This window comes from Helianthus annuus, chromosome 8 (assembly GCF_002127325.2).
Source record: "Helianthus annuus cultivar XRQ/B chromosome 8, HanXRQr2.0-SUNRISE, whole genome shotgun sequence".
Classification (NCBI taxonomy): domain Eukaryota; kingdom Viridiplantae; phylum Streptophyta; class Magnoliopsida; order Asterales; family Asteraceae; genus Helianthus; species Helianthus annuus.
In genome coordinates this window covers 35,423,914-35,444,642 of record NC_035440.2, presented here as the reverse complement: position 1 = coordinate 35,444,642, position 20,729 = coordinate 35,423,914, and the positions used below count along the sequence as shown (strand labels likewise).

The following is a 20,729-nucleotide window of genomic DNA, read 5'->3' as shown; positions in this document are numbered from 1 at the left end:
TGGTTGGACAATAATTCGGCAGAGTTTCGGATCAAAATCAGCAAGTGAGAATGAATGAGGAGGGGCTTGGGTATTTATAGAGTGAGTGGGTTCGCACAAGGGCCTTGGTTCGAACAGGCTCCCTTCGTACAAAGGCAGTGCCTTCGTACGAAGCTGCCTAGCTTCGAACAAAGGTGCTGTTTTGTGCAACCTTTTCCTCGTTCCGTGTGTTGGGTGTTCGTTTAATGCGTTCTGTTGTGTTAGATAGTATTGGTACCTTAAGTATTTTAGTATAGCACTAAGTTTCGAGTTGCGTTGCGTTTTAGAGTGATAAATTGAGTTGTGCGAGTAGCGTTGAGTTTGCATTGCGATAGCGTTTGCGAGTAACAATACACATAATAAACACACCCAAGTAAGGCACATAAGAACACACATAACATTACTACTACTGATAACAGCGTTTGCGATTGTAGAGCGTGTTAGTCGTGATAAGCATAGGCGGAGGCGTTTGATAACCAAACAAACAAACACGGTAATTTAAATAGCACAATTCTCTGTAATTCGTGTTGCATAAGCGTTGCGGATATAAAGCGTTTAAGTGTATGGTGGTGCGGTGTGATTAAAAAGTATTTAGTTTAACATAATCCATTGTTTATATCGAATCCCGGGATTCAATTGGTTACAAGATGAAGCGAAAATAAACAGGTAATGATCCGAAATGTCAGGTTGTTAGAGCCTCCCCTACTTTAAATTTCGTCCCGAAATTAAGGAGCAGGCGTAACAAAGAGTTGCGGATATTTAGCCTTCATATCACTTTCGAGCTCCCAAGTGAACTCTGCGCCGCGTTTGCCTTCCCAGCGAACCTTCACTATAGGAATGCGTGAGCGTCAAAGTTTCTTGGTCTCTCGATCCATGATTTCCACAGGCTTCTCCACAAAGTGTAGGGTCTCGTTTACTTGCAAGTCTTCTAGAGGTACATGAAGATTTTCTTCAGCTAAGCACTTCTTGAGGTGTGAGACGTGGAAGGTCGGATGTACGTTGCTGAGTTCCACCGGTAATTCGAGTCGGTAGGCCACTTTGCTAATTCTTTCCAGAATCTTAAAGGGACCCACGTATCGTGGCGCTAGCTTTCCTTTCTTGCCGAATCGGATCACCCCCTTCCAAGGTGAAACCTTTAGGAGTACGTGATCACAAACTTCAAACTCAAGGGGCTTGCGGCGTTTATCGGCGTACCTCTTTTAACGATTCCGAGCTTTCAGGAGATTGTCTCTTATTTGGTGGATCTTGTCTGTCGTTTCTTGCAGTAACTCGGGACTGGTGATCTGAGCGTCTCCGATCTCGTGCCATACAATTGGTGATCGACATTTTCTATCGTACAATGCCTCAAAGGGTGCCATTTGAATGCTAGCATGATAACTGTTATTGTACGAGAATTCTACTAAAGGTAAATGCGAATCCCAATTACCACCAAAATCAATAACGCACGAACGAAGCATGTCTTCAAGGGTGCGGATCGTGCGCTCAGTTAGACCGTCGGTCTGGGGGTGGAAAGCGATACTGAGATTAAGAGTAGTACCGAGAGCGGCTTGGAACGTCTCCCAGAGACGCGAGGTAAAACGACCATCACAATCAGACATTATGTCACGAGGCGTCCCGTGTCGACAAATGACTTCGTCGGTGTAGATTCGTGCTAATCGTTCTACCTTGAAGTATTCTCGTATCGGAAGGAAATGGGCGGATTTCGTAAGACGGTCCATGATAACCCAGATGCTATCGTGACCTGAAGGAGTGCGAGGGAGTTTCGTAATGAAGTCCATGGCAATACTCTCCTATTTCCACATCGGGATCTCAGGTTGTTCGAGTAAGCGAGAGGGTCGTTGATGTTCGACCTTAACTTTCGAGTAAGTTTAGCATTTCGGAACGTAGAGAGTGATATCCTTCTTCATTCCCGGCCACCAATACCTGGAACGAAGATCCTGGTACATCTTATCGGCACCGGGGTGAATGGAATACCGAGATTTGTGGGCTTTAGTTAGCAATATCTCCCGAAGGTTATTGCGACTAGGGATCCAAATGCGGTCGAGATAGTAATAAATACCATTCGATTTGCTTACCAACTAGTTTTTGGCACCAACTTATTCATTTCCTCCTTTAAGGTATTCTCAATGAAGCATGCGTGTTGCGCGTCACGGATGAGGGTTTCGAGCTCGTGCTGGGCTTCAACGTCGCGAACGCTATACACATAGCTTCGTTGACTTACGGCATCGGCTACGACGTTTGCCTTGCCTGGATGGTAGCGTATCTCACAATCATAGTCGTTGAGAAGTTCGACCCATCTGCGTTGGCGCATGTTCAGTTCTTTTTGGTTCAAGATGTGTTGTAGGCTCTTATGGTCGGTGAAGACCATACACTTGGTACCATACAGGTAGTGTCGCCAAATCTTCAACGCAAAAACAACTACACCGAGTTCGAGGTTGTGGGTAGTGTAGTTCTTCTTGTGAATCTTTAGTTGTCGAGACGCATACGCGAAAACCTTGTCTCGTTGCATAAGAACACAACCAAGACCAAGGTTAGAGGCATTGCAATAAACAACGGAATCGTCGTTTTCGTCGGAAAGTGTAAGAACGGGAGTGTTGCAGAGCATATACTTGAGGATCTGGAAGGCTTCCTCCTGTTTGGGACCCCAAACAAAACGTTTATCCTTCTGGGTTAAAGCTGTACGGTGATTTTAGAGAAATCAGCGATGAATCGGCGGTAATAAACTGCCAATCCGAGGAAGAACGGATTTCGAAAGAGTTCTTCGGCGTAATCCAGCTCCTTACTGCTTCTATTTTCACGGGGTCGACGTGAATTCCTTGACTGTTAACGATATGACCGAGAAATTGAACTTCCTCAAGCCAAAATTCACACTTAGAAATTTGGCGTAGAGGCGATTTCCTTGGAGAACTAAACGAAGATGTTGCACATGTTCGCCTCTCGACTTCGAGTAGATAAGGATATCATCGATAAACACAATAACGAAAAGATCAAGAAAGGGTTTACACACACGATTCATCAAATCCATGAAGACCGCAGGTGCGTTGGTGAGACAAAAGGCATGACCACGAATTCGTAATGGCCATAACGGGTACAGAAAGCGGTTTTCAGGATGTCTTGATCCTGAATACGCAACTGGTGATAACTAGAACGTAGGTCGATCTTAGAGAAACAGGTAGCACCTTGCAGTTGGTCAAATAAGTCGTCGATTCGGGGTAGAGGGTAGCGATTCTTGATAGTAAGCTTGTTGAGTTCCCTATAATTGACGCACATTCGAAACGATCCATCCTTCTTTTTCATGAAAAGGACAGGTGCGCCCCAAGGAGATGTGCTAGGGCGTATGAAGCCTTTATCAAGTAACTCCTGGAGTTGGCTAGAAAGTTCACGCATTTCGGACGGTGCGAGACGATAAGGTGCTTTAGCAACAGGGTTAGCTCCAGGAATGAGGTCGATGCGAAATTCGATATCTCGGGTAGGGGGTAGACCGGGCAAATCATCAGGAAAGACATTAGGAAAATCACGAACCACAAGTACCTTTTCCATCGGCTTCTTTTCCTCCTCCGCTACTACAATGTGGGCTAAGAAAGCCAAGTATTCCTTGCGGAGATACTTACTCGCTTGGATGCATGACATCAGTTTGAGCTCTTTCGAGGATACTTTGCCATAGACACATAATTGATCACCGTTCGAAATAGAGAAACGGATCATCTTTTCGAAGCAAACGACTTCAGCACGATTTTCATGAAGAAAGTCCATTCCTATTATGACATCGAAACTACCAAGTTGTGTTGGAATGAGATTGATCGGGAAGACGTGATTGTTGAGGGTAAGAGTACAATCACGGAGAACGGAGCTGACGGTGACGGTCCTTCCGGTGGCTACTTCATGTCGAAGGTCTTTGGGAGATTAGCTCGTTTATGTTTTAAAAGTTTTTCGAATTTAAACGACACAAAACAGTTATCGGCTCCAGTATCAAACAAGCAAGAGGCATAAATACCATTAACAAGAAACGTACCATTAACAACATTGTTGTCAGTCTGGGCCTAGCGGACGTTGATATTGAAATTTCTTCCGCGGGCTGCTTGTTGTGGCTGCTGCTGCTGCTGAGGCTGCTGTTGCTGTTGTGGTGGTTGCTGCTGTTGGGGTTCTTGTTTCACAATTCGATGAGGGCAGACATTATCAAAAATGATTCAGGTCACCACAAGTGTAGCAGGTTCGAGCATTAGCAACTGGTGCCGGAATTACCGGGTTACCCTAAAGAGCGAGGGGCTGAGCTGGCGGTGCTGGAAGAGCTTGAGTAGCTTGCTGTCGGGGGCCTGAGTGGCAGTGAGCAGTGAAATGTCCATAGATGTTGCAGTTTGCATAGAAATGGCAGTTGACCCCTGCTGGGTGATGATAGGTGCAAGTTGGGCAGAGAGGGTGAGTACCAGTATACGCACGCTTTGCAGGCGGTGCGTTGGTAACAGCAACTTGACGGTTTTGGTTGTTGGGCGGTGCTAGAACTGCGTTGAGTGGTGCTGCGACTACCGCGTTGTTCTTGCTGTTGTTGTTCTTTCTCTTGTGGCTTTGGCGTGAAGACTTTGAACCTTGAGATGCTGCATTGTTGGTATTGGGAGTAGTAGTGACCTGGCTGAGATTCTTGGTCGAGGTCTTGAAAGCTCCAGCCAAGATTTTCTTGCCGTTCATCTCAGCTGCGAGTTGGTAGGTTTCCTCGATAGTAGCAGGTCTTGCTGCCTGAACAAAGTCGGCTACACAATCGGGGAGAACTCGAATATACTTCTTGATGGTCTTATCAGGTGTGTCCACCTGACTGGGACAGATAATACTCAGCTGTTTGAAACGAGCGGTGAGACCAACGTTATCACCTCCTTCCTGCTTAATGTGCCAGAATTCATTCTCCAGCTTCTGGACTTCATGAGGAGGACAAAACTCCTTCATCATGAGTTCCCTGAGCTCCTCCCTTGAGAGGCCATAAGCTGCATCGTTACCGCGCCTGTTGCACTCAGCGGTCCACCAATCCAGTGCCCTGGACTGGAAGACTCCAGTAGCATTCATAGTGCAGAGATTCTATGGGCATCTGCTATGCCTGAATGGGACCTCGATTGAGTTAAACCACTGAAACATTGCACTGGGTCCATCTTCTCCAGTAAAGTTTGCAGGACCGCGGGCTTTGAATTGTTTGAAGCTGAAGGGAGTTTTCGGTGCTTCCTTCTTTGAATCAACTGTAACATCCCGGAAATATAAAACTTTATATTAGAATTATAAAGTTTAAATAAACAATAATTAATTAACTAGGAATTTATAACCTAGTTAACTACAAGTCTAAAAATAACTTAAATAGGGTTAAAACAACAAAACTCTATGTTAAACAAATGTGAGGGGCCAATGTTGTCAAAAATTGAAACTTATATTACTGATTTTAATTAAAAACAAAACCAAACCCCTCAATTGAGAGGTCTGGTCGATCAAGAACAGGAAAGGGGTGACACCCCCACTCTCAAACCCTAAAATTCTACTAAACTCTCAAATTGAAGGCCCAAATCAGGTTGAAATCAAAATCTGAACATAAAATTGTGATCACCTCGTCTAGAGGATCATCAGGTATGTCGAATTAGGTCATTTTGATTCAACCCAAATTCTTGCATTTGATTGAAATTTGAATGTTGAGCTTAATTAGGTGTTGTAAACATGAAATTGGGAGTGATATAAGGTTTAGGGACAAACCCTGGATGATATCTTGTCAAATCCTTGCATGATGATTGTATGGATCAAAATCACCATAGCGGGTGATTAATATGTTAGTAGAACTTGATAAACACTAGGATTAAGACTCTTGTCTAGTGTAAATTGAAATTTTGAGATAATCCCTAAAATTATTGATGTTAAAAATATGTGTATATTGTCAAATTGAAGCTAATTTGGATGATAATTTCAAGTCATGAACTTGGTTTAGATCATGTAGAAATTTGACCCGCTAGGTGTTTGATGAAACGCCTAAATTAGGGTTAAAATGTTAAAGGTTGGGTAAAACGCAGATTTGAATATGTTAAGAAAATGATGCGTTAAAGCTTAAGAAAGAGTTCTAAACTTGTTATGAATTGAACTCTTTAGGCAAGGAATCCGGAATGTCGAGCGGACACGCCGGAGGGGATACACGTGGAAAAGGAGTGCTTTAAAGGTACGCGACTTTAGTCTCGTTAAATTGTGCATATTTGTTTGAGTTTAATGTATAGATAGAATCGAAGCGTGAGGGATGCGTTTGATGCATTCTAAAGTGGCGTAGTTCACTCGAACATCAAACGGGTTAAAATAAAGACTTGGGATTGGGTTTGACTTGTTTATAAAGTGATGGTTTTCACTAGATAGTCAAACGGGTTGAATAGATGTTATAAGAGGAATCACGACAATAGTGACCATGATTATTACTTGAACTAATACATTTAAATTGATAAAGAACCGTTTGGTAGGCATCACATTGGAGGATTTTCCATAAGATGAGCCAACGGGTCGAATAATGGTGTAAATTGTAGCATTGGTGTCTAATTACTTAGCAAAAGTGACATCAAGCACAAGAGCATTAAGCCATGGAATTGGTAAGGAAATGCGAGTGATGCTAAGCCCCGAATGTTGGGTGAAAACGCCTCAAGGTTGCTATTGTACGGTAGCAAAGTTGTGTAAATATAGTGGGTCGAATATCTAAATAGAGCTTTTAGTGACTAAGCCCGTAAACCAAGTTTGTGAGATAACAATTATGGTAGACACGTCGGTAATTTAAATACGGTCATGTAGGAAAAAGAATCACTAAAAACAGACTTACGGATCATAAGTTATGGCGATTTTAAGTTGGGATTGAATAAACTTGGAGCTGGGAATGTACAGCAACAGCTGAGCAAACATTCTGTGAAAAACAGGGCTAGGCGTGACGCCTAGGCCCTTGGCGTCACGCGACGCCCCCTTGAACCGAGAAAAATTTATTTTTTTTGTTGTTTGACTCTTGGAACTTGTTTATATCCATTGTAACCTTATCAAAACTAACAATTGTTGTGGTTTTGATCCTAGGTGATGTTGGAACTAACCGGAAGATGATCGAACTAGCTTTTGAAGAACCGAACACTATTCACAAGCTTCCGCAATGTTTTAAACTTTAATAGGATATGCTTATGGGTTGTAAACAAATTGTTAAACAACTTTTGGATGTTTTAACTTAGTCGTTAGTCGACTAAGGTCTTTGCTACTAATGAACTATATCTATGAAATCTATGTTAACCAAGCATATTTTATCAAAAAAAAAAAAATGGGTTGTACTAATATTAAATTCAAGTAAATTAGACGGGTGTTACAAGTTGGTAATCAGAGCTTAAGGTTGTCAACAAAGTGTTCGGTTCAAGCTCGATCGATCGTCCGGTAAGAATTAACTTATTATGTTAACAAATTATGTCTTATGTAAGAATGAGAAAGGAATTGAAGTGCATGGGAAGAGCGTGTTAACACACTTAAAATCCGGAAAGTGCACCAAATTTGAACGGTTAAAGCAAGTTGAGAACTTGGCTAAACCGAAACAAAAGAAGCAATGTTATAAATGAAACGTTTAAATGTAAAAATTTCAGTTTTAAAGATGACGGATATGGGAAATGACGAAGCGGTGCCAAGAGTCACCGAGCAAATGAGAGAAGTGATTGCCGAGGAAGTAGGAAAGGCAATCGAAAATAGCTTATCCGGTTTTATTGATAAGATTCAGAATACGGTATTATCGGTGGTTGATGGGAGAATAAAGAAATTGGAAGATGATGCTAATGTAGCTAAGGAAAAATCTGTAGAGCGCAAGGGTTGCTCGTACAAAGAGTTTATGGCATGTAAACCGCCACTCTATCACGGAGAGGTGGATCCGATAGTGTGCCAAAGATGGTTGAGTGATATTGAAGGGGTGTTCGAGAGAACCCACTGTGATACAAGTGACTTCATTGCTTATGGCACGGGTCAGCTGAGAGGTCAAGCAAAAGACTGGTGGGATAATAAGAAAAAGGAAATCGGAAGTGAAGTGGCGAAAGCAATGACATGGGAGGAGTTTAAGGTACCATTCCTCAAACCTCACAGTCCTAAAGCGGTTATCAATCGAATCAAAGAGGAGTTTATTCAGCTTAGACAGAAAGGCAAATCTATTGATAAGATCACGGGGATCTTTCTTAACCAACTGAGGTTTTGCGATGCATTGGTGACCTCCGAAGAACAGAAGGCGTATTATTATTATAACATGCTAAGCGCAGAGTATCGGGAGTTCATGACTCCCTCAAAATATGAGACCCTTACTGAAATTATCAATACTGCTCGAGAAAGAGAAATAGAGCTAAAGAAACAAATTGAAAGGGGTGAAAGAAGGGCGCAAGAGGTTAATCCAAGCCCTACGAAAAAGGCACGCACGACTGACTCATCGAAGAAGCAAGAAGGAAAGAGCAGTACGCCAAGTTGTAAAGTATGCGGGAAAGGGCACAAGGGTGAGTGCCGGTTTAAGGACAAGCCGTGTCCTATATGTGGGAAGGCCGGGCACACGGCTGCGTTGTGCCCGGGGAAAGTGTCGGTGTGCTACAAATGTTATCAGCCGGGTCAAAAGAAATCTGAGTGCCCGGAGTTGGTCGGAAAGAAGGATGACAAGAGTACGCACACAGAGGCACCAAAAGCAAAAGCAAGATCTTTCCAGTTAACAGCAGTGGAGGCGAAAACAGAGCCCGGTGTGGTCTCAGGTATATTTGCCATAAATTCAATTCCTGCACATGTGTTATTTGATACGGGTGCGAATAAATCCTTTGTTTCACATGGATTTATTCGGCATCCTTCCTTTGTACTAATGAAATTACCTATGCCATTAGAGGTAGAAATAGGTGATAACAAAAATTTCCTTGTGTGTGATATATGTCGAGATTGCAAGATAAGCATAGACGATGAGGAATATCCAATAGACTTGATTCCTATGTCCATGGGAGAATTCCAAGTAGTGGTCGGGATGGATTGGCTATCCCGACACCATGAGAAAGTCGTATATTTCCGCAAGGAGATAAAATTAACATCTCCAAGTGGGAAATCGGTTACCATACATGGCGAGAAAGAGGGTAAACCTGTTATGTGCTCAATGCTAAAAGCTCACAAGCTCATGAGGCACGGTTGTAGGGCATTCATGATATACGCAAACGAACCAGACAAAGGATTACTAAAGATTGAAGACGTACCGGTGGTACGCGAGTATGCCGACGTATTTCCGGAAGACCTACCGAGAATACCGCCAGAATGGGAGGTAGAGTTCGGAATCGAATTGATTCCGGGCGCGAAACCCGTGGCCAAGGCGCCGTATCGGCTCGCACCCTCAGAATTGCAAGAATTAATGTCTCAAATTCAAGATCTACTCGACAAAGGGTTTATTCGCCCAAGTGTGTCTCCGTGGGGCGCACCAGTGCTGTTTGTGAAGAAAAAGGATGGGAGTATGCGTATGTGCATCGATTACCGGGAGTTGAACAAACTCACGGTGAAAAATCGATATCCACTCCCAAGAATTGATGACTTATTTGACCAATTGCAAGGCGCAAGTTGGTTCTCCAAGATCGACCTTAGATTGGGGTACCATCAGTTGAGAGTCAGGGAGGAAGATATACCGAAGACGGTTTTCCGTATGTGGTACGGACACTACGAGTTCCTTGTAATGTCCTTTGGGTTAACAAATGCACCCACAGCTTTCATGGATCTCATGAACCGGGTTTGCAAGTCTATGCTAGATAAGTCGGTAATAGTGTTTATTGACGACATTTTAATATACTCAAAGGATGAAGCGGAACACACAAGACATTTGCGTGAAGTATTGGAGACGCTCAGAAAAGAAAAATTGTATGCAAAGTTTTCAAAATGTGCCTTCTGGTTACGAGAGGTGCAATTTCTCAGGCACGTCATTAATGCAAACGGGGTGTTAGTAGACCCGTCGAAAATAGAAGCCGTGGCAAAATGGAATCCACCAAAGAATCCTTCGGAAATCAGAAGCTTTTTGGGGCTTGCGGGTTATTACCGGAGATTCATACAAGATTTCTCCAAAATTGCTATGCCATTAACCAAACTAACCCGCAAGGAAGAAAAGTTTATTTGGGGCAAGGATCAAGAAAGGGCGTTTCAAACGCTTAAGGAAAAACTGACCCAAGCACCGGTATTGTCGTTACCGGATGGAACGGATGATATGGTAGTTTACTCGGATGCCTCGCATTCGGGGCTTGGCTGCGTTTTGATGCAACGAGGCAAGGTTATAGCCTATGCCTCAAGGCAGCTGAAGACTCATGAAAAGAAATATCCTACGCATGACCTTGAGTTAGCGGCAGTGGTGTTCGCCTTGAAAATATGGAGGCATTATTTGTATGGGGTAAAGTGCACTATCTTTACCGACCACAAAAGCTTAAAGTATTTCTTCGATCAGAAGGAATTAAATATGAGGCAGAGGCGGTGGTTAGAGACTGTCAAGGACTTCGATTGTGATATACATTACCACCCCGGGAAGGCTAATGTGGTGGCGGACGTGTTGAGCCGAAAGACAGATTATACGCCTTTTCGAGTCCGATCGATGCAACTACTTGTGACATCAGGATTGCTTGACCAAATCCGAAAATCTCAAATAGAAGCAATAAAGGAAGAGAAAGTGAAAAAGGAAAGAATAGTAGGGCAGTTAAAAGATTTGGAGGACGGTAACCAAGGATTAAAAACTCGATTTGGGAGAATTTGGGTTCCAAATACATGTGGTGCCAAGGCACTTTTACTTGACGAGGCCCATAAATCTCGTTATTCGATACATCCGGGGGCGACCAAGAAACTGACCCAAGCATCAGCTAACTTTTCAACCCATTCCTCCCTATCTTTCTTGATGCTCAATCGCTTCATGTTAACCACCAAATTGCAATATCTTTCCATAATCTGCTTGGTGTTTTCAGTTTTCAATCCACGAAATAGATCAAATTCTTTCTTCAAAAGCGATTTTTTGTTTTTGATCATGTCTGCACTTCCAACAAACCTTGTTTTTAGTGCTTTCCATATTGAGTGTGCACTTCCGTTGTGTTACAATAAAATCAAGATGTCTTCCTTAATAGCTTGTTGCAATATACTGATCATCATCTTTTCACTTTTGTATTTCTTTTTCTCATCATCAATTAGATCTTTAATAGCAACATTCTCTCCGTAGTCATCAATCGGTCTAACATATCGTTGTTCAATACATTCCCACGCATCCAAATGATTCACTTGAACCCAATTTTCGAAACGTTCCTCCCAACTGTTATACTCCTCGATATTCATGAGCTTAGGCGATTTTTGCATGGTGCCTATTTCATTGTCTAAGTTCACATTCTGAGCCATAGTAATCGGAGTAGCAAAGGCGTTGTAGAATTTGTTTTCCATGTTACGGTTTTAAAAGGTTCACAAAAACAGATTTTCAAACAATCTGGGGTTTCCAAACGATCTGGAGATATTCAATCCGTACGAACTGACAAGATTTCACACGACCTGACCTAATTTCAAGCGATCTGGACTTAACCCTCCTCGTACGAACTGAACAGGTTCAACCCGTATGATCTGGACAACCTTTCAAGCGACCTGAAACCCACTCTAAACGATCTGGTTCACAATGACACGACCTGGACCACTTCTAACTCACCTCGTGCGAAGTGAAGGTTCAATCCATGTGAACTAGGTTCACTCCGTGCGAACTGGGTTATCTTTCAAACGACCTGGACTATCTCACCTCCTCGTACGAACTGAACACACAAACTCAAATGAAATGACTCACTTCGCATGACCTGGTTTAAACGAACTGGGTCAAACTGTGCGAACTGGACACCTTTCAAACAACTAAACAACTTGGACCATTTCGTGCGAACTGAATTATTATTCCACACGATCTAGTTCAATTTTCAAACGAACTGATGTGTTTTTGTCAAATTTGATTAGGTTTTAGGTCGAATTTAGTTCTGATTCTTTCAAGGATTGATTAAAACAGTGTTTCGCGTATTATATGTGAAAATCAGCCCATTTTAACCGTAAAATCTCAGTTAATTTGATGAAAAGTGTAGAAAGATGAGTAGAAGTGAGAAGAAATCAGTTTTTAGCCATGAAAACACACTGAAATGGTAAGAACTCCTCCTCCTCAGCTCTGATACCACTTGTAGGATCATTGAATCGATCTAAACGAGATGTTCAGAAGAGTTCTTAACCAAATCAGAGGCGGAATTCATTGATTTGATCTTCATTCAGCTTGATATGCACTTAGATTCACTTTAATTGTCGAATATATTAATTTGAAAGCTTTTACAGTTCACTCGACACTTCGACAGCACCTCAGCTCCGGAATCAGAATCATTACAAATGACAGACTTAAGACCCCTATATATAGTGTCAGCCAGTTCGCATGAACCATGCTCTCCAGTTCGCACGAACTGCCAGTTTGCACGAACTGGACTTTCCACTTCGTGTGGACTAGCTAGTTTAGCCTTGTTTCTCGTTTCCTCCTCCTGAGCTCTGATACCACTTGTAGGATCATTGAATCGATCTAAACGAGATGTTCAGAAGAGTTCTTAACCAAATCAGAGGCGGAATTCATTGATTTGATCTTCATTCAGCTTGATATGCACTTAGATTCACTTTAATTGTCGAATATATTGATTTGAAAGCTTTTACAGTTCACTCGACACTTCGACAGCACCTCAGCTCCGGAATCAGAATCGTTACAAATGACAGACTTAAGACCCCTATATATAGTGTCAGCCAGTTTGCATGAACCATGCTCTCCAGTTCGCATGAACCATGCTCTCCAGTTCGCACGAACTGCCAGTTTGCACGAACTGGACTTTCCACTTCGTGTGGACTGGCTAGTTTAGCCTTGTTTCTTATTTTTCTCGTTCTACCTGTCCTGGTCTATCATTCTAGTTACAAGACTCGATACAAGACGAAGTCGACAGACATATGCACCAACAGATTGCAGTAGCTGTCCAAGTTTTGCGCGTTTTGTAAAGCGGGGAGCAGAAAGCGTAGAGTCACCAAAATCGAAACACATAAAATCGATGACGCATAAAAATCGGTGATTCCAGGCTAGAAAAATTAATGGAGTGTCCTGGGTGTTAGACATCGACTACCCAAAGTGATTCGACTATTCCCAACAAGTTCGAGTACACGCATTGGCCTAATAGACTGTGCTCTCACCGAATTTCGGCGAACGACACTCATCCTTCCAGTTACTACGTGACTCACACCGTTGGAACAATCGAGACTTTGGTGGGATTTGGAAAATCAAAGTAGGGAGTGGAACAAGTCGTTAAGATGCAGGTTTCACCCCTAACTTAACAATTTTGCTCCTAACTATGGTTAAACATCCACAAGATTGAAAGGGAGATTCCCGTTGAGATGTGGATATCACTCCTAACTCAACGGAAGTTCTCGTGCTGAGAGTAGAAATACGCGTAGAGTGAGTGATCCTATCGAGAGTTCTTGGTTTTCACACCTAATCTCAACCCAATCACTCGGTTGTGTTATGCGAGCGTTTTTCAAAAATGTGTGTATTGTGTTAGCCTTGGGAAAGCAAAGTGTGTTTTGACCTTAGGAAAGGTACCTTCGTATGAAGCTATATAGTGTGGATTCGTACGAAGGTGAAATGTTGCAGGTTCGAACGAGAGCATAGTCATCATGTAGGTTCGTACGAAGTCCCTACTGGGTTCGTACGAAGGGTCTCTTTTTGGGTACTTAGACTATAGACTAGGTCAACTCTACACGACTCGACCTAATTCCCTATAGTTATGGCTCTGATACCAATTTGTCACACCCCAACCGATGGCGGAATCATCGGGGCGTAGCACTGAGCGAAATAGATTGTTCAAGAGAATCCATAAAAACTATTAAGTGACAATATTTATAAGGTTTAATATCCCATACTATTAAACAAATAAAGCATAAACAGTCATTATAGATATTCAGTCTCAAAAACAAATTCCATTCCAACTCAGATTTTTATTCGGTGAGTTTCTAGACTTCCTAACTTGGTTGCAGCCTAGCATAACATCCAATAAACCTGTCACACCCCCAAAATCCACCATGCGGAGTATCACCGCTTGGAGGCGTGATGTGACCAAGATCGAGCCACCAATCATATTGAACAACGTAATTAAGTAAATGAAACCAACCACAATACAATTGGTGACCAAAGCTAGTTAACTAAGTTTGAATTAAACAGCGGAAGCATTAAAAGTAAAACCCAAAATATAAGTCCATAGTTCATTAGTTTAAAGTCCAAAACGTAAGTTTAATAAGTTCATAAGGATTTAAATATTAAACACGGAACATAACAGTCCGTATCCCACAACGACTCCTTCCTCGTGCAAGCTCCAAGCATTTAACGACCTGTAAGGCATGCAACAACGAGTCAACAACAAAGTTGAGTGAGTTCACGGTTGGTTGATTAGTTTTAAGTTGTTTCTGAAAACGTGGTTTGTCTTTCGTTGGCGTAATTGCCGTGGGGGTTACCCCGTAGTTGAAAGTATGATTAACCAGTTCATTCTTTATTACCCAAACCATATCCATGATCAGTGGGGGCTTCCCCATGTGAACCACTAGACCGTACCATATCGACTACTAACGCAAATAAGTTGTGCCCTACATCAGTGTCTATCATCACTGACGGTTTTGCCATAGTCCATTAGTACACGCCCGTCCGACTGGCACGGTGTGAGGTTTGTTAAACCTAATAGCGCTATTAACTAATGACCCGCTCGCCATTGGCCTCGGCGATTAAGTCGATATAAAATGAGGGACTTATGATAGAGTTTTGTCTAGTAAGTTTTAAGGTTGTTGTCCTACCCAAGGAGGACGAACGTACGTAGTTCTACCCAAGGAGAATACGCAGGATTAATATTGGCATCCTACCCATGGAGGATGGCCGTACATATCCTACCCAAGGAGGACATGTAGATTCCGTTTTAATTTCTTTAACCCATTCCCAACCACCGGGAATCCCATGCCTTAGAAAGTATCGGTTAGATTCTCAAATATAGCTAATAGTCAAGGTCGGTCAATCAAGTCCTAGTATGATTACCACTTAGTTTATTAGTGACTTCAAATAAACACAAAATTCCTACACGCATCTACCACATAACATGCATCACTTTAACGGTTTATGCCCATATAAAATTCCCATCTATTCCCGTTCATAAGCAAACATACGACATTGCACATAACACCTTTATTGACATATAACATGTTAGATTATTCTCAGGTGACCTACCCGACATTTAGACACGCATCACCACTTATGTCGTTTCAGCTTTTATATTCAAAACTGGGCTGTTTTCGGGAGTTTTAATAAAATGGTTACCCTATTCCAAAAATTCCCAACTTTTTACAGAAGGTGCTAGACGATCCAAATATTATTGTATAAAAATCTCGGGATCCAATTCATTACCAATATTTTATAAAAAAATCATTTACCGGAATGCAATCAGATTTGTCACTTTCTGATTGCAGTCTACGGAATAATTCACTAAAAATTAATCGTAAGTCCGATTGATGAAATTCCAGTTGGAGGATCACCGCGACAACAGTGACCATCTACAGTAAAAATTCCATGAGCTTTTTCTACTCAGTTTTGAAGTTATGACTCCGAATACAACACACTTTTTCTGCAGCAAAAACACAGCTTGAGCTGCTGTCCAAAAACAGACCTTTAAAAATAGTAAACGACCTCAAAAAATTACGATTCCAGTGCCACTTGACCCGTTTTTCGAAAATGCATAATTAGGCTTTAGAAAATCAGTTTTTCGATTTATAATGATCCAGTTACAGCCAGTTGAAGTTGGCTGAAAATGCTAATCAGCATGCTTTTTATAGTGTAAATGTTACTAAAAACGCATCAACAAGTGTCCTAACAACGGGTTTATCAATAAATTTATGATCAAACAACATGCATGCTTATACCAACTTAATCCAACCAGATTTTATGTAAGTTTATGTTCATGTTCTTTTTATGTTCTTGTTTTACACATCAACTACAATCTTTCGGATAATCAACGTAGGAGTGACCAAGAGTTAAATCGAAGACTTACAACTAGCACAAGGGCTAGGGATGAACTTGTGAACAAGAAATGATGATGAAAATGGCGTGAGAATGCAAGGGGTGATGTTTCTTCAAGGCCCCAAGCTCCAAGCTTCACAAGACTTCTTCTAGCACTTGTTTTGGACTTGATAATGGATCAAATGAGTGAGTGTTGATGTGATGGTGGTGGTGGCGATTATGTGCAGCCAAGAGGGAGAGAGAGAGTGGAGAAGATGAAGTGAATTTGTAGAGAGAGTGTGTGATTTGATGATATGGTGATCTCTAGCCCAACCTACATGTAATGATGGTGATTTCTTGGCAAGAGCATCAAATAAGGAGGTCCAATCAAATGAAAAGGGAATATTTATTAGGGATTTAGTGATGATTATGGTGGGACCCTTATGTGAGCCGAAAATATGAAGGGGGGGGGTTAATTGTAAGTTTTTATTATAAGTAGGTGATTACTTAGAAGGTTTAGGGTATTTTCTAAAGTAGTAAGTGTATGACATATTTATATAGTGTGTTGGGATTTTTGGGACCATAATTAGTTAAAAATAATAAAATAATGTTTCTGACAAATTTTTGGTGTCCCCCGTAATGTCCGGTTGTTCGGTCGGATACTGTTTCGTTAATTTGTTTAATTGTTCCGTAAGGTGTCTTATAGGTATATTTTTGTAACATAATTAATTCCTAACACTTTGGAAAATATTCAGGACCATTTAGTCAAGTTTTCTGCACAAGTCTAGTACGTTAACAAACACATGTAAGTATGACACAGTAATCAGGAAACAGTTAAGTCATTCAACATAGTCACCAAGCACTTTAATTAACATAAATGAATCGTACGGATACATGAAATTATGAGGGTTGCCACAAAACCTGTCACATACGTTAAAATAAAGGTCAATACATAAAGTAAAGGTGAGCACACAAGTTTGCATAGATAATAGTATAAAAGCGTTTTCGCATAACCAGCATGTAACACGTAATGGGCAAAGCATGTAACTATCAACAATGATACCACCTAACCACGAGACTGCGATGTAGAGTATGCGCGACACATGTTCACTGAAACGAACACGTGAAGTAAAGTAATGTGATCCCTAGCAACCCCTGTCACACAGGTGCTGAGACCAAACTATAGTACTATCGTTGCTAGAGGCGATCTAGTGTAACACTGTATAAGCATAGTAACAAGAATTCAACAAATCACGTATAGCATGTGGGAACGGTTAGGGTTTATAAAGTGTTTGCGTCGTGTGTTATGTTTTGATAGAGAACGTATGTAACACCCAAAAGTGAGTTAAACGAAAATGGGTTCAAGTATACTCACAGAACGTGTACTAGTCAAGAAACACGATCCTCAGTGGATTGAAGGGAGCGCCGGGTCAGCCTGCGTACGGGAACAGAAGCATAAGTCCTCCAAAGTGTTGAAATGGTCAGAAATCGAAGTGTCAGTGGGAGAACAGAAGCTTCGTACGAAGTTGTTGCCTTCATATGAAGGTGGGTCTTCGTACTCGTGCTGCTTGCGTTGTCCAAAATCAAGTGTCTTCGTGTCGTCTTCGGAAAATCGAGTGTTCATCCCTCCAACCTTAAGCTATTGATTGAGCTTAGAGTCGGAGAGGTCTTTGATTGTGTCACAATTGGAAATTGGGTTATGTTGTGTAAAACCAGAGCCTTCGTACGAAGGCATTGCCTTCGTATGAAGCTGGCTTCACACAGAATAATCAAGTTCCCAAACGTGGTTGTTTTTGGCATTCGGTGCTGTGTTTTCGCCTGAATTAGATGTATTTCCGAGTCCAATTCGAGTTGGTTTCGACATTACAGCGTTCCGCTGTTCAGTGAACGAGATACTTGTCGTTTTAAGTCCGTTGAGGGTGTAAAAGTCAAGTTTTAAATGGTTTCAAAGGGTTTTCAACCAGATTCAACACTTGATGAGTGTGAAATCTACTTATTTCTAACTTGGGAAGCCGTAGCTAGTCCCAATACACCCGGTTAAGTGTAGATTAGAGGTGAAAGAAGAAGTTTAAATGAAAAAGTCGAAAGGTTCTTACGTAAAGCAGGAATTTATGAAGAAAAGAAGAAGTTAAGTGAAAAGTTGATTGTTTTTATGTGAAAACATACAATTTTAGATAAAAACGAAGTGATTCTAATGAAAATTGAAGTGGAAAACATTGTATAATTGAAGAAAATAGTTAAATCTTACTTGAAAATGATCGGACAGCAATTCGGCAGAGTTTCAGATCAAAATCAGCAAGTGAGAATGAATGAGGAGGGGCTTGGGTATTTATAGAGTGAGTGGGTTCGCACAAGGGCCTTGGTTCGAACAGGCTGCCTTCGTATGAAGCTGTCTAGCTTCAAACAAAGGTGCTGTTTTGTGCAACCCTTTCCTCGTTCCGCGTGTTGGATGTTCGTTTAATGCGTTTTGTTGCGTTAGATAGTATTGGTACCTTAAGTATTTTAGTATAGCACTAAGTTTTGAGTTGCGTTGCGTTTTAGAGTAATAAATCGAGTTGTGCGAGTAGCGTTGAGTTTGCGTTGCAATGGCGTTCACGAGTAACAATACACATAATAAACACACATAAGTAAGGCACATAAGAACACACATAACATTACTACTACTGATAACAACGTTTGTGATTGTAGAGCGTGCTAGTCGTGATAAGCGTAGGCGGGGCGAATGATAACCAAACAAACAAACACGACACTTTAAATAGCAAAATTCTCTGTAATTCGTGTTGCGTAAGCGTTGCGAATATAAAGTGTTTAAGCGTATAGTGGTGTGGTGTGATTAAAAAGTATTTAGTTTAAATAATCCATTGTTTATATCGAATCCCGGGATTCAAGTTGGTTACAAGATGAAGCGAAAACAAACAGGTAACGATCTGAAACGTCGGGTTGTTACAGTGAGTCATTCTCTTTTTATCAAATTGTTTTGCAAAACCCCTAAATGCTTTTCTAGTTATACTTACAGTGATTAAGTTTTTGTAATCTTAAATTACTGCCAGTACGTGGGGTTTGTATACAATTCTTGTCAAGCGTCACTTTTGGGTGAACGGACCCAAATAGTGACCACAGTCACAAATCCGGTCGAGTGACCACTAGGCCAGATAATTAAGGTATAAGCATATGTAAAAACACTTAATACTGTAAATTATAACAATGTGTCTTTTGTACAAATTGAATGCACTGGCCAGTATTTTTTTGCGGACCAAATATTTTTAAAAACATGTTTCAGGTGATTTACTGTGAAGAAAGGAAAAGTGTCGCGAAGCACTTCAGCTTAAATAAGTGGCTCGGTAAACCAGAAATAAAACGTGTTTTTTTTAAATAAAGGATTTCCCCAGTGAAATTCCTTATTGTAAATATCGGGTTTATCCCACAGTTATGAAATAAAATAATTCGGTGTTTTGAAACTCTGATAAATTTTTCCTGACACCCGGTCCTGATGAAATTTCCGCTGCCAATTAATAAACACAGATACCGCTGTTATCTGCCGTGACGGTAGAGTCTGAGGAGGGTAAGATGTAGACAGCCTTACCTCTACCCCGTAGGAATAGAGAGGCTGCTTCCAGTGAGAGCCCCAGATCGATAGTAGTATTGCATCAAAACTTGGACATAAGCCACATAACACTCAGCAATCGGGACAAAGACCGATTAGTGCATGTAACATTTTGCCTTTCAGCTATAAACGCCACCACATGATGCATGATAACCGTCCTCAGCTTTTAACGTTATTTTCATGAAATTAGTAAAATTACGTTAAAATTAGTGCACTTTCACTTTTGGCCCCCGATGGCCCACACATATCTACATTATATGCGCATACCGCAAGCAGGGCAGAGTGATTAAAACTACAAAATTTAGTTATTAAGGATTTAAGTTTTATATGTTATACTTAACGCCTAATGATTTGATTAAATATATTCTTTTGTGCCATTTAAACTAGAGTATTGGCAAAGTGGCCTACAGACTCGAATTACCGGAAGAACTCAGCAACGTCCATCCGACTTTCCACGTTTCGAACCTCAAAAAGTGTCTAGCCGAGCAGAATTTACATGTTCCTCTTGAGGATCTACAAGTGGACGAAACATTACACTTCGTGGAAAAGCCAGTATAGATCGTGGACCGAGAGAGCAAGAATCTCCGACGCTCACGCATTCCTATAGTGAAGGTTCGCAGGGAAGGCAAACGCGGCGCCGAGTTCACTTGGGAACTCGAGAGTAATATCAAGGCCAAATATCCACAACTATTCGCTACGCCTGCGCCTTAATTTCGGGACGAAATCCCCTAAAGTAGGGGAGGCTGTAACAACCCGACTTTCCGAAGTCCAAGTCGAAGTACAAGTCAAAGCAAGAGTCAGGTTGTTATTCAGATCTGTCTTTTCTTGCTTAATTATTGCTTGTACTCTCCAAATTCGGCAATTGATATGTTAATTAACGCTATTTTAAACTACGATTTATTATTTATGTGAAGTAACAATGCGATAAACGCAACTAAACGCTATTATTACTAGACGCTATCACATCGCTATCGCATCGCAACTCGAAACGCAGTTAATGGTATTGATTCTATGTGGGTGTTATTATGTGCCTTATTTGTGTGTGCCTTATATATGTTGTGG

General features: G+C 41.4%; 1 protein-coding gene across 1 annotated transcript; it reads left to right on the top strand.

Moving 5' to 3' along the window:
- Positions 1-7,630: 7,630 nt before the first annotated feature.
- Positions 7,631-11,073, top strand: LOC110869881. Its single transcript, XM_022119085.1, has 4 exons — positions 7,631-8,250; positions 8,350-8,753; positions 8,880-9,301; positions 11,059-11,073. Exons 1-4 carry the CDS (start codon positions 7,631-7,633, stop codon positions 11,071-11,073), a joined length of 1,461 nt encoding a protein of 486 aa, XP_021974777.1.
- Positions 11,074-20,729: the final 9,656 nt, after the last annotated feature.